We start from the raw sequence: 13,593 nt of genomic DNA on the forward strand, positions 1-13,593 counted from the left end.
ATAGTTTCATTTAATTAGAAGGTGGTATTTTAGGTTGTAATGACATGCTCACTCAAGATATTATGCTTTTTGCCTTCATGGTGTCATGAGAAGATTAAATTCTACTGTCCTATAGTTTAGAGTGTTGGCATAGCAACTGACCTTTGTACTCTTGGAGGGACCCGCCCAGGGCACAAGCAGTCATCGCTACCTTTCTCGCCCAGTTGTGATATGACTGGATAACTGAACATGCTCAAATGTAGTTCATGGTCTCTTGTTAGCACATTGACTCATGAGCAATTATTAATACAATTATACTAGAATGGGGCGGATGAGTGGTTAGCGCATCGGCCTCACAAGTTGGGGACCTGGGTTTAAATCCAGGTTGGTCCACCTATATGGAGTTTGCATGTTCTCCCTGGGTGTTTGTGGGTTTTGTCCGGGTACTCCAGTTACCTCCCAAATCCCAAAGACAGATCTCACTTCATTTTCTATTATATTATATACCTATAATATATGTTAAAATTTTAAAAGAGTAATGTTAAATGTAGATTTTTTTTCCCAACATCCTTTTATTTTAGTGAAAATATATGTACCTGCTTAAGTATGAATGATGGTTTTAAGGTCAGACTTTGTTACTACTTGTTTGTAAGTAACAGACGCTTGCCTGCATGCGTTCCACATGACAAGTTTCCTTTTCCTGGTATTGTCTGTGCTGCACTAGCAAACATGGAAATTTGGAAATGGTTTGCAGCAAAATTCCACACACTCCAAACTCCCAACAATCATACAAAGTGTTCAAGGACCTTCACCGGCGGGTGTAAAAATGTGAGTGCACCGTTCTCCCATACGACAACACAGTGATGAGTGCTTCCATTGTATTGTGCAAACACAATACAGCTGTTTGCTTGACTCATTACCACCGCTAAGAATGAAAGGCCAGAGGTAGTGCACCGCCCCTTTCTTGCGGATGGCCTTTTTTTCCCTGCAAAAACACAGTACAATGAGAATGTAACATAAATGTATGGTGTTTGTGTGTGTGTGTGTCACCTACATGTAAGGGTTGGTCCATGCAAGAGTGGATTTTGGCATTGGCGCACCCCTTGAGGTCAAAGGTAGTGAGGTGAGTGGTGGGTCACGAGGTGTTGCCGTCCACTCTCGGAATTTGGGAGTACTACGTGGTGATGGGAAAGGATTAAAAAGATGTGTTGAGGTTCTTAATAGTGACTGTTTTTATATTGTAAGGAATTATTCAGTCAGTTAATATAGGGAAAGTGGTTCTTTAGTCAAAGAGTTTTGGTTGGTTGGCATGTTATTAATTGAATGGTGGTTGAGTAAATGAAAATCATTCAGTTTGTCAGTTACTGCTTTTAAGTAGGTCATTGTTTAATGTCAACAGTCTGGTTGGTGGTCAGAATAGTCAAAGGTTGTGGCCACCATTGTCACCATGTTGAACAAGATACTACTGAATCCCATGTTGCTCTTGAGGCTTTGTTAACAATGTGTTGTTTGTTTGCCTGTTGATATTTCATTTTAATCAGTTTCCATGTTTCTTTTCAATCCTGATCTTGCAGGTTGTCAAAACAAGCGTGAGCAATTGTGCTCCTCATCCTCCATTTTTGCGAGTCGAATATTATACATAGTAGCAGAGACAGATTGAGGTCCCGTTCCATGTTTATGCCCATACAAGGATTCAACACATTCCTGACTCCCTCATGGATACACTGTTAAACTTCTACACAGAAGAGAAAGAGGAGGAGGAGAAGGTACTTATCTGGTTTGCCCTCATTAGTTTTTAATATGGGATGATCTGGGGTCAAAAGAAAACCAGAGCAGGTCAAAGATGCGCTCCTGGAATGACAACTCTCCTACTGGAAGCTTCCTCCCCCAAACATTCAAAATGGATTTCTTTTTTTTTTTACTTACCGCACTACCTGGAGAGGACGCTAGTTGTTGCTAGTCATCCTTTGGACAGTGACAATTGGTTTCAACAACAGAGTTGTAGAAGTGTATGGATAGTGTGACAGTGCCATTTGTGATCATTTCCTATTTAGCGTGTATATCCAGTTTACTTCATTCCCAGCATGCCTCTCAGGTTAGTGTGTTGTGAGTTTTAGCCAAACCGGCCCAACCTTTCATTCCACCTCTTTGCAGCATCGCTATCATGCCTGCAAAACAGACAAAACAGTGTGGTGTAGTTTTTGTAATTCTTAGGACTACAGCTGGAAAAACATCAGTCACTTGGCTTGTATGTTTTACTTTCAGTAAGAAGTTGGAGGACAAATGTGAGAAATCCAACTTTTAATCTTCAAATGTATCATGACAGTTCAGTTTAGTGTTAGGCTATGGGTTAGTATAAGAATTTTAAGGTTAAAATTCAGTAGTTTTTATTTTTACTGTACTTAGTTGAATATGAAGGCTGTAATTGACTGATAGCAGAGGAAGAACTTTTTAAAGCAACATAAAACAACAAATTGAACTTGAATCTAGAGGCACAACTATACTTAATATTGTATGGAAATATGTCTGCCTAGATTATCAGACATCTAATCCTACCAAGAGTTACATGATGTCTGGTAATTTGGTAATTACTTTCCCAATCTGTTTTACTGTTACCAACACTCAAATGAACTGGAAGAAAAATGGTCACTCCAGAGGTAAGGCCTTCAATGAGACTTTTCACAATGTGATCAGCATGAATGTTGCCAGTGATTGCCCCAACTTGAAAATTGTTGACACGCGAAACTATGCCTCTGGAAAACAATCTTACCAATGAAGTCATCGTAAACTTTTTCCACTCTCTGGTCAGAGGGGAGGGAATTGTTTGGAAAATGTTCAGCTCACTCCCTCCCGCTAATCCGGAGATGTCACGGCGTAACCAGTTCAACATTGGAAAATTCTTCCTTGCGCCCTCTGAAGACATTCCCAAGCCCACCAGAAAGCCCAGAACACCACACCCACTCGCCGCCTTTTACCTTCCTGTCTCTAGGTGGTACTGCGGCCGAAATATTCCATGTCAGTGATGTTGTGTTGAAACATTACTAGTGATGACAGGAAGCAGATGCATTTCTGCTGTTTCAAAGGATTTTGACCATTTCCAGGGGGCACCTCTGAGCCAACTCCAATGGAGTTTTTCCCCAAATCTAAAGATTTTACCAGGCTTTAAACAGCTCTATTTTGATGATGGGACTTGCCCCTTTGGGTGGCGCACATATTCTCATGTCATTCAGAGACAAGGTAATATGTCTTTAGGGCATGAAGGGGAGGTTCAGTGCTCCCGTCAGAATCCACTTTGACCTCCAGAATGGCTCCAATAAATAAAACAAAGCTACAAAGACAAGCTCCATGGAGCTTCACGAGGAATGTGTGTATGTGTATGTGTGTGTTTTAGTGTACTGTGTGGCCATTGTGTGAGTTTGCGAGCCCGGCCCAGTTTCTCATCTCCACACATTGTTTCAGATATTTTCCTTGGGCCTGTCAGGACATTCCAGTTCTCAGGTGCTTTCTGAATATTTTCCCCTCTGAAGACAGAGGGAATATCACCATCGGGATACTATATTTTGTTGCGATCGTGATTCTGATGTATGATTTGATTGTTAGGATTTAATGTTCATGTAAAGATATCAATAGTTTATAATCAAATATGCACAGTACTTTATTAATCATATTTACTTTGTATATGCTGAATAATGAATCGTTTTTGTGGTACTGTGATGTCAGATTCACTGTAAAATATGGCAATATATATATATATTTTTTGTCCATTGTTTGTCTAGATGTCTTGATTTTTAAATATCATGACATCAGAAAAAAAAACTATCGTCAGGAGCAGCTATTCCTTAACTACTTTATTCTAGGGGGTCTTCAGGATCTTTTTGTGATTTTTTTTTTTTCCGCCTAAGCATCACAACATTCCGGCCTTTTGCTTTTGGGAGCTGGGATGTTTGTCGGCGTATTATTTCCTCGCTGGAACAATAGATGGAAGCAGCCAGCTGAATCCTGTCTCTTTAAGTGAGGCCAAGAGGACCCTCTCTGGTGTGTCGTTTAGCTTGGTGTGGGCTGCAGGTTTAGGGAGGGGGGCTCCGGAAAACACAATGGTCAGGACACGCCGTGGACAAGGGAGTGTGAGGGAAAACCCTGTGTTGGACGTTGTATGTGGCTTCTCAAGGGTTTTCCTTCTTAGTGGAGCAGATGTAAGATTGTGTCAGCCAGAGTGTGTGTGTGTGTGTCAATGCACGTCTTTATGTGTGTGTGTGGTGAGCGACTTTGGAAGGAATTCCTTGGGATGAGAGGGTTTCCCTGTCGGCCCTTTTGACAAACTCTCCCCCGTTTCCAAGGCGGATGGAATTCCCGCACGCATGCGGTGGACGACATCATTCCGTGTTTCGCTACCCGTGCCTCGTGTTCAAAGATTTTGACGAGCTACTTTTAACAGAAGTCATTTATTTAAGGAGCCACTCCAGTTCACTTGAAACGCTTAATCGTCCATTGTGGCTTTTCACACTCATGCGGAATCTTTGAACATGGGCTAAAATATGAGCCGGGATGCCAAAATGTAGTACTTTCTGCGCTGTAAAACCTAGTAACTTTTTATTAGACACTTGATAAAGACTACACACGATATCAGACAACAGAGATGAATGAAAAAACTATACGGAAAATCCTGGTAATCGTTTTATTCCTTCATTCATTTCCTCTTCTGACTCTCCTCACAAGGATCTGTTGCCCACTAGCAAACCCTTTTACATCTTAATTGAACAAAAAATAATTGCAAAAGAGATGAATGCCTTGTTCTTTTCACCAAAGCAATAAACTCAGGTCTCCTCCAACATTTTCCACAGCTAAACATCCACCAGGTAGAAATCAAGAGGCCCTTGTGGAAGCCTTCTGTTGCTATGGCAACTGCATCACAACATTCCACCTGTCAGAATGGGGCGGAAAAAAGCTGGCTGCCAATACAGGAGAATTCCCACTGACATCAACTCTGGGGAATTTGTGTGAGTATCTTCTTACATTACCTTTTCTCTGCAAATTTGGTAAATGAAATATAAAATATATGGAGCAGATTCATGTAACTATGTACAAATGTGTATACTATCAGTAGATTTTTCTCAAAGCGGCCCTCGGGGGAAAAAGTTTGGACACCCCTGGTAGAGAGGCTGTGTTCCAATTGTGGATTGCTTTGTTTATTCTTTCAACACAAATGGAGTGTCAAGCTCAAGTTTAAAAGGAACAGGAAAGAGTGAAAGTTTACACAGTTTCACGCACAAGAGGTGCTGTGTCCAAATACAGGAAAAGTACTTTTTTACTTTTGTTGAATGTTATTCCGTTTGAATTTCATACCATTAGTTTCTTAGATTATAAGGAGTAGTAAAGTGGTATTGAAAGTGAACAAATGAATACTTCCTTTTAATAGATTTGGTATGTTATAGGTTTATTTTGTTTATATATACTCTTTAGCCCGTTCAGGGACTGTCGTCTCTACATTAGACTTTGTTGAAATAGTCATTGTTTTGTGAAGATATTGAGATCTTAAATGAATTCATTTGGTTGCGTTGCTCACTATTTGGCAGATTTGTTTACTTCTATGAATGACAGATTAGTGCTCACTTTTAGGCAGGTGCTCTAGCAGCTGTTTTGAGACACACCCATCAGGTTTCCAATGAAGATAACAAGGGAGCGGTTTTCTCTTGACTAGTCACCTCTTTTTACTGGGAATGTTGCCCATTAGTTGCAAAAGCAAAGAGAGGAGGACCAGTATAATGTCTGAACCTGCACTTGACTTTGGTCAAAATTGGTCAATTCTTCTTAAATGCTCCTAAAAAAAACTAAATGATGGTTTTCTAACAAAAGCATCAGCACAATGATGACCAAATGAATAAGTCATGCAAATTACATTACAATTAAACTACTTACGCGATCTGTCAAATTGTGAAACCATTAAAATCTAATTCTCTATATAATACCCGGAGGAAACCCATGCAGGCCCGGGAAGAATGGTGACTTGTTCAATGAGGAAAAAAAGTTTAAACATTCCAACACTACGAATGAAATTGAAAAAAATTGAACATTCCATTATTTTAGATTAAAAGTCACCTAATATTTCAAAAGGTAAAAAACATGTATGTGATTTGCATACCAAATTAGTAAAGGCATCAAACAGCACCCTTTCTGGTCACTAAAATCGCAAAATCAATGCCCGACCATGTCTTGTATGAGTTCACACTGTAGGAATTCATGCACAACATTCAGGAAGTGTGTAGTAGCTCCGATAACGAGAGTTCCTTTTTGTGCGCTAATGGCCGGCTAATTGATCCAAGCAAACAGGAACTGTGCGCTTTGTTGTCATTGTTACGAGTGGCGGCTTTATCGCAGACCCTCAGGTCCCCTCGGTCTGATACTACATCGCCGATAAAATTACGATAACATCACTGTTGGCAGCCAATAGCAAAAGAAAAAACACGACACATTATTTCCAATGCGGAACATGTGAACATTACCAGTGGTAGACTTATTTTAATACTGTCCAAGATGTTGAAATTTTGGACGTTGATCCCCTACTCGCTTTCCTCTATTTTCTTTGAGTAAACCTATAGCGGTTTTCCTTCTTCCTACTCTTGCCAGGGTTACACGTTCAAGTGCATTGTGGTCTATAAAAAGCTCTCCCTCCTCCCCTGGCTGACTTTCTTCCCAGCATCCCAGTCGAGTTAGTGGGGACGCACACTTTCCTGGCGCACGTTCAGGAAGCGTTCGCTCCAAATAAGGCGGAGGCTAGACAAGCATGCAGGACCAAAATCTTGGAGATGTTTCCTTGGAGACCGGACCACCACAATAAAACACGCCCTCTGTGACTTCCAGCCTGGCTGAGGAACTACTGGGAGACAACAATGTGGGAATGCATAACGTGGCCAAATGTATTGGGACACACACACAGCAGAAATGGTTTTAATGATAAAAATACACAACGAAAAAAGTACTGGGACATCCTATTTCTATTTCATCAGGATATTTTTATTGTATGTGGCTTGTGTTTCTATATAAGTGTCTAAGCAACAGTGTGAGTATATTTACATAGTTTGAGATATATGTGAGAGTATGTGAGAGAGTGCATGAGAGCAAGTAAGTGTGTTAGTTGGCATGTATGTGTGTCTCTTAGTGTGTGTGGAATGATGAGTCATAATTACAGAGCAAGTCAGGACGTTTTTTACCCCAGAAAAACCCTGCGGCATGCTTTTGCTGGGGCGTCTGCCTCCCCTTAAACTCCTCCTTACCGGTGGATTGCCCCATTGTGTTGCCATGGCTACCCACCTGAAAAGTCTAAAAGAGGAAGAATGTCACTCTGAAAATGAGTTTTGACAAGAAACATAGTCATTTGTTCATTTCTTATAGTTTGGGTACCCTTTGCTATTTTTCTTCGTAACCCACGAGACTCTCAAAGCAAAATGTTCACATTTACACTAGCGTCTTAAAAGAAGCTTTGTGCCCATTTGGAGACGATTCCACACGTGCAAATCAAAGCAGCATTCACCCGCCTGGATCGCAGGCCTGTGGAAAACTACAGTTTATGTCTGTGTGTGTGTGTTCATACACTGTCACACACTTGTGTGTTTATAAGTGTCTGTGAATTGCATGTATGTACCACATATGTGTTGGGGTTACTTGTCCATGTGTAATTGTAATGTGTGGGCTAATATTCATGTGTACAATCACTAATGTGCTGTTGTGTGGGATTGGCATTTGTGTATTTTCCTAACTAAACTATTTTTTGGGAGATAATGTTCACTTGCGACATATGTACTGGTAACAAGTGTTCATGATGGGCAAAGTTTGGACCCTAGTGACTACTATATCATTTAAAAATTTCAAAATGGTTCTTCATTTTGTACTTGCAGGCCGCTTAAAAATGTTGCGCTATGATTTTTTTGGAGCTTTTTTTGCATGAATTCCTTTGGGAATGGAAATGACAAATGTGGAAGTCTACTGAGTTCTTCTTAGTTTGATGTTTGTTCATTTTTCATTCAGCAAATGAGTGGACACCATGCGTCCTCTACTCACAAGCTTATGCTTTTCCCCCCTCATCTATTTTCTTTCTTCGTTTCTCTTCACTTAACAGCATTATTTTTTGTGAAGGGGAACATTCTAGCACTGAGCTTGACACGCACACAAGCTGTTGTTGTCAAATGAGAGCCAGTCAGGCCCTGCATGCATTCCAGTGCTTGCCCCAGGCAGACTAAAGCAAGAACAAGAGCATTATTTAACCAGTTTTCTGTTACAACTATATGCGTGTGTGCATGTGTCAAGATCAGGAATGTGGTGAGCAAGGTGTTACGATCCTGAAAGATGATTTCTCATTGGAAAATGTGCTTGAGTGACAGATGATAATGGCACACAAAAGCACATTGAGGCCCATTGCTACATTTTCCAAATGATTCGTATATCAGTGTGTTTCACCTCCATACATAATTTTAATTTTTAAAATAGAATATTTCACAATAGTAACGCAGAGGAAGAGTAGTTAGCATGTCGCCCTTATAGTTCTGAGAGGTTTGATCCCCAGAGGATTTGCATGTTCTCCCCTTGCTTTTGTGGGGTTTCTCTGGGTACTCCGATTTCCTGCTATATTCCAATACCAGGAATGGTAGGCTTAATGAACTATCTGTATCATTCCAAGCTATGAGTGTGAGTGTGTATGGCTATGCCACTTATCCCCACCCGGATTACGGGGGTGCTGGAGCTCATCCCAGCTAACGGCAGCCGGCATTTTGGGTATAAGTCGCTGCAACCCAAACAAAACATTGAAATTTTGCTAGAATTTTAGTCAAAGGATTAGGTTTTATTTTCAAAAAGTCCCAACTGGTCTTTTCGACAATGATCTTAAAGTGTAACTCATCAAGGAATCTTAAAAATGATGATGAAAGCTTATATCTTCGGGCCATGGAAAGTAAGTGCAAATTTGACAGGTCACAGCATGTTGGTTTTAGTTGTAACATTAAAAAAAACAGCTCTGCTTGCTGCAAGAATCTTATTTGGAATTTTTTAAATAAGTGCCAATATAACTTATGCAAGACAATGTAGCATGTGCAAGTAGAAGTAAATAGATGATCATAAACACAATGTTAAACTGGGAAGAGTGTTGACAAACACCCAGATGGTGAAATTCTCTCTATTGACAAAGTTCAAGTACTTAGTTCAAGTACTTAGACTTGACTAAAGGCTACATAAAGTTGACTGTCTAGACATCAAGTGTGTCAAAAGTGAGTATGTGAATGAAACTAGCATGAACCTCTCTTAGAAACCTTCTTAAATGGTTTTGTCCTTAGAGATTTTTGCTTTCAAAATGTTTTTGAGTGAGGGAGGTAAAGGGCTACTCAAGCCACTCCCCTCTCACTCAATCCCTGTGTTCCAAGTGAGTTTTTCCTTTTAATCCAGCACCATTGTGTTCTTCTATTGTTCCTGTCGGATGGGTTCAACCCGATTTCTGCGCCTGATGCGTTTCTGCTTAGCTGTCACTCACAGCGATGGCCCACTTTTTTGACCCACCACCACCACCACAACACACATACACAGGACCACAGATTGTTCCAGAATGTGATGGGGACACAAAAACATGCCACATTAACAACTGCATGCAAAGTGAACCACGTATCCGTTGCCATGGCTGCACTACACACAAAAAATAACATTATAACATGCTAAAAGTTTTCGCAATCCATTTCTTACATTGTAAATAGTTTTTTTTTGTTGATATATAAAGCATTTTTGACAAACCATGTCATTGTGATACCGAAATGAAAAGAGCACTGTGCAGAACGAAGAAAAAAAAACCCTAAAGTAGAAATGTCATGGAAATTGTTCTCTCAACATTTGGCTGCACCCTTTTCCCAGTCCTATAAAGTCATAATATTGTGAGAAAGGGTTTTGCAGTCGAGGCTTTGAATCTTCCTGTGTACTTTCATCCTCAGGGCCTGATTTTTTTTATCTTCATTAAGGAGGACCAACCTGGAATCAAACCCTCAACCCCTGAACTGTGAGCCCGACATGCTTACCAGTCCAACACTAGGCCCCTACATTTCTTTTTGACAGATGCAATTAAAGTGGAATGTTTATACAAGGTCATCTTTTGAAAGGTTACACATAGTAATCTGATGAAAGTACAGGACAAGTATTCTCCTCCAAAGAATCTAGTAGAACACTGACTACCGTGCAGGAGCTTGTTGTGTCGCCGTCGGGCTCCACGCTACTTGCCCAGTGAGCAGGCGGGGGTGGTGCCTGTCTGCCTGCCCGCCCGCGTCCTGCCTGCTGCTCACGCTCGTGTTCCCACCGCACACGAGCGGAGCCGCTCGCTGATTTGAGCTCGAACTCCAACCGGGAGCGACATGGGTGTGGAGAAGGAGAAGTCGGATACAAGCATTATCATGGACGAGGATGAGTTCAACAGGTCCATTGAACCCATCCTGTCACGGAAAGGGCACGTCTTTGCGTCTCCGCGTGACGACCGGGACCCTGAAGAAGTCAACGCACATCTCCAGGTAAAAACAAAAGGAACTAATTCAGCCTCCCACTGTTTAGAAATGTGACGTATGGGTTACGGCAGGGTGGGTCAGGTGGGCTACTGTGACGTCATGTCATTGTTGACCTCTGATAGGCAGGTTATTCTAGTAGATTTTTTGCATGCACAAAAAGACTATTTAGTACATTTTCATATTTTGATGTCTTCCCAAATATAGAAAATATTGAATTTCATTAGTCTTGGTGGTCCGGTTTCGTCCCACATTCCAAAAACATGCATAGTAGGATGGTTGAACACTCTAAATTGCCCCTAGGTATGAGTGTGAAAGTGAATTGTTTTCTCTCTGCCCTACGATTGGTTGGCCACCCATTCAGGGTCTCCCACGGGCTCCAGCACCCCCTGTGACCCTTGTGAGGATAAGTGATATGAAAAATGAATGAATGCCAAGTAAAATTTGAAACATGTGAGCAGTCTTGTGATTGTTTTCAACAATTTAGTTGATGTCCAAGTTGGCGCTCACCGAACAGTTGTCATTTGTTTGTGGTCAGGTGGGCTTCAGCGACGTCATCGCCGAGCCAGAGTCTGCTCGGACTTTTGACCGGGTATGGATTTGTAGCCACGTCACGTTCGAGGTGGTCAAATTGGGCCTGTACCGGCTTCTCGGGGCACTGTTGGCCGTGCCCCTTGCCTTCCTCCTCGGAATTGTCTTTGCGGTCCTCAGCCTCGTGCACATCTGGTAGGCAACCCTCAATATCAACTAGTACATACTGTGTAAAAATAAGGTGATTTCCTTTATATATTTTAAATAAAGAATATGAAAATGATATAGTACAATTCTTCACCTTACGAGAACCAAATCCTAATTTCTAAAACAAAGTTTATTATGATGGAAACAGTAAGTCAATCCAAACTCAGCATTAAATTTCCGGCTTGCTTTATGCTAAGCTTATGAATTACTAAGTGCTTTCCTTTGTGTCCCACGTGTATGTTGAAAAACGAGAAACCTATGTAAACTTGCAAAGCTGAGAGACTATTATGGGATGCTTGCCCAAGCTTCCAAGGCAAACATTGACACAAGTTACGTTTAAAAAATGATGTCACGTTTTCAAAAATAGTGAACCCTTCTCTACCTTCAGTAATTACGATTGGGAGACGGCATGAGGGGATGATGACATCATCTTAAAAGCCACCTGGATGCAGCCAGCTAACTCAAAGAGAGGGCACATTGATGTGAAATGCTTGTCGTCACCTGCCAGAAAGTGGGCATTTGGAAAGGGCTTGCAAACGTGCCAAGAAAAAAAAACGTTCCACTGAGGAGGCAGAAGGGAAAAAAAACACACAAAAAACAGACAGGATGGTATTTGACAGTCTTCTCAGTGGCCATCTTGGAGGTAGGAAGTTCCCGCAGGGTGGACAGAAAGCTGGCTTTCAGGTGGCCATGTTTTTGAAGGGACGGACAGTCCAGTTTCCGAATCGATGACTCTTCTTCACTCATTTGAATGCAATCAATGGGGATACACATTGAATTCATTTAAACTAGTGTTCACTTGCCGCCATTGACAGAATGAGTTCATCCTAGTGAAATCAAGCCTGCTGCCAATCAAAATCAAAAGATTGTCAATGTTTCTTTAGATTAAAATATCGGGTTACGCAAAATTAACAAATTGTTTCTCTTAGGTTTCAGCATTTCTCCCATGAATTTAATTTAATCTATTTAAGCAAGTCTGTGTTGAATTTGACTTGGCATTCACTCACCATTTTCTTTTGGTCTTACCAGGCTGGTGATCCCAAGCATCCGCAGCTTCTTGGTCTTGCTGCCATCTTTGCAGGTGGTTTGGAGGAGCCTAACCGACACGTTAGTCGTCCCGTTTTTCCATAGCTTTGGTAAGAGCTTGTCTTCAGTTCGCGTCCAACACACGGACCACTAGATGGAATCCTGATAGAGATGTTGCCAAAATGGACGTTTTTGCTTCTTCAATTATGTTCCACCAACATAATGTTCCATTGTGATTTACTCTGTTATATTTTGCTGTTTTTGGAGACACGCAAAGATACGCTGAGGATGTCCAAGTGGTGTGTGGTTGAACTTTATTTGGGTGCAAGCTTGTTTGTATTTTATTTAACTGACAAACTTGTTGAGACACAGGTCCTACAGACATAAAAAGGTGTCATAAATAATATGTGATGTTGGTTGTAAATATATTTTAAGAAGAATGAGGAAGAAGATGACGAAAGCTTTGTATTTCTTTGTCTGATTGTGAATATACTACTAATATAAATAAAGTTATTGTACTGTACTGGGTTGTTACTCTCATTTCTGACTTTACACAATGAGCCGGTAGGATTTGGACTCGTAAATCAAGGCGATTTCTTGAATGCAGCCCTTATAAACATCCCTCAAAGTGGATCCATGGCAAATTTTTGCTCCATTTGGCCAAGTGTGTGCTCCACTTGATCTGGCTTGTGCAGAACGGCCCGTATATAAACACCTTGTCTCTTCCAATTAACGCCCACCTCTGGGGCGACAAGAAGGCTCTTGTGCTCGGCCTCCTGCGAGCAACTCTTCCATGCCATTTTTTTTTTTACCCTCTGCACACACGCACACACTTTTTGACATCAGAGATCACATCACTCCATCGTGATCCTCCTCCGAGGCTTCCTGCCATCCCATTCAAATCACGTACGGGGGGTGGAAAGGTCGGGGATAAATCACCGTGGGAAGCACCCTGCGACCACACCCACACACACACACACACACACACACACACACACACACACACACACATCTTCACACGTACACACACGTACACACACACAAACACACACACACACGTACACACACTCGTACACACACATTCACAAACACACAAACATACACACACACACATAAACACAAACAAACACACACACAGACACATACGTACACACAATCACACACACACAGACACATACGTACACACAATCACACACACACACAGACACATACGTACACACAATCACACACACGTACACACACACAGACACACACACACACACGTACACACACACACACACACACACACAGACACACAGACACACACACACACACACACACACACACACAC

At 41.4% G+C, this 13,593-nt stretch overlaps 1 protein-coding gene across 2 annotated transcripts; it reads left to right on the forward strand.

Moving 5' to 3' along the window:
* The first annotated feature begins 1,758 nt into the window (after window positions 1-1,758).
* LOC144215660 (caveolin-2-like) lies at window positions 1,759-12,786 on the forward strand. 2 transcript variants are annotated; one of them, XM_077744732.1, is made up of 5 exons: window positions 1,759-2,074; window positions 4,821-4,976; window positions 9,942-10,508; window positions 11,038-11,225; window positions 12,267-12,786. In XM_077744732.1, the coding sequence occupies exons 3-5, from the start codon at window positions 10,356-10,358 to the stop codon at window positions 12,415-12,417; spliced, it is 492 nt and encodes a 163-aa protein (XP_077600858.1). In that variant the 5' UTR covers window positions 1,759-2,074; window positions 4,821-4,976; window positions 9,942-10,355; the 3' UTR covers window positions 12,418-12,786. The 2 variants fall into 2 exon arrangements, with proteins under 2 accessions (XP_077600858.1, XP_077600859.1); XM_077744733.1 differs by lacking the exon at window positions 1,759-2,074 and adding an exon at window positions 2,123-2,264.
* Window positions 12,787-13,593: the final 807 nt, after the last annotated feature.

Source organism: Stigmatopora nigra, chromosome 22 (genome assembly GCF_051989575.1).
Source record: "Stigmatopora nigra isolate UIUO_SnigA chromosome 22, RoL_Snig_1.1, whole genome shotgun sequence".
NCBI lineage: Eukaryota > Metazoa > Chordata > Actinopteri > Syngnathiformes > Syngnathidae > Stigmatopora > Stigmatopora nigra.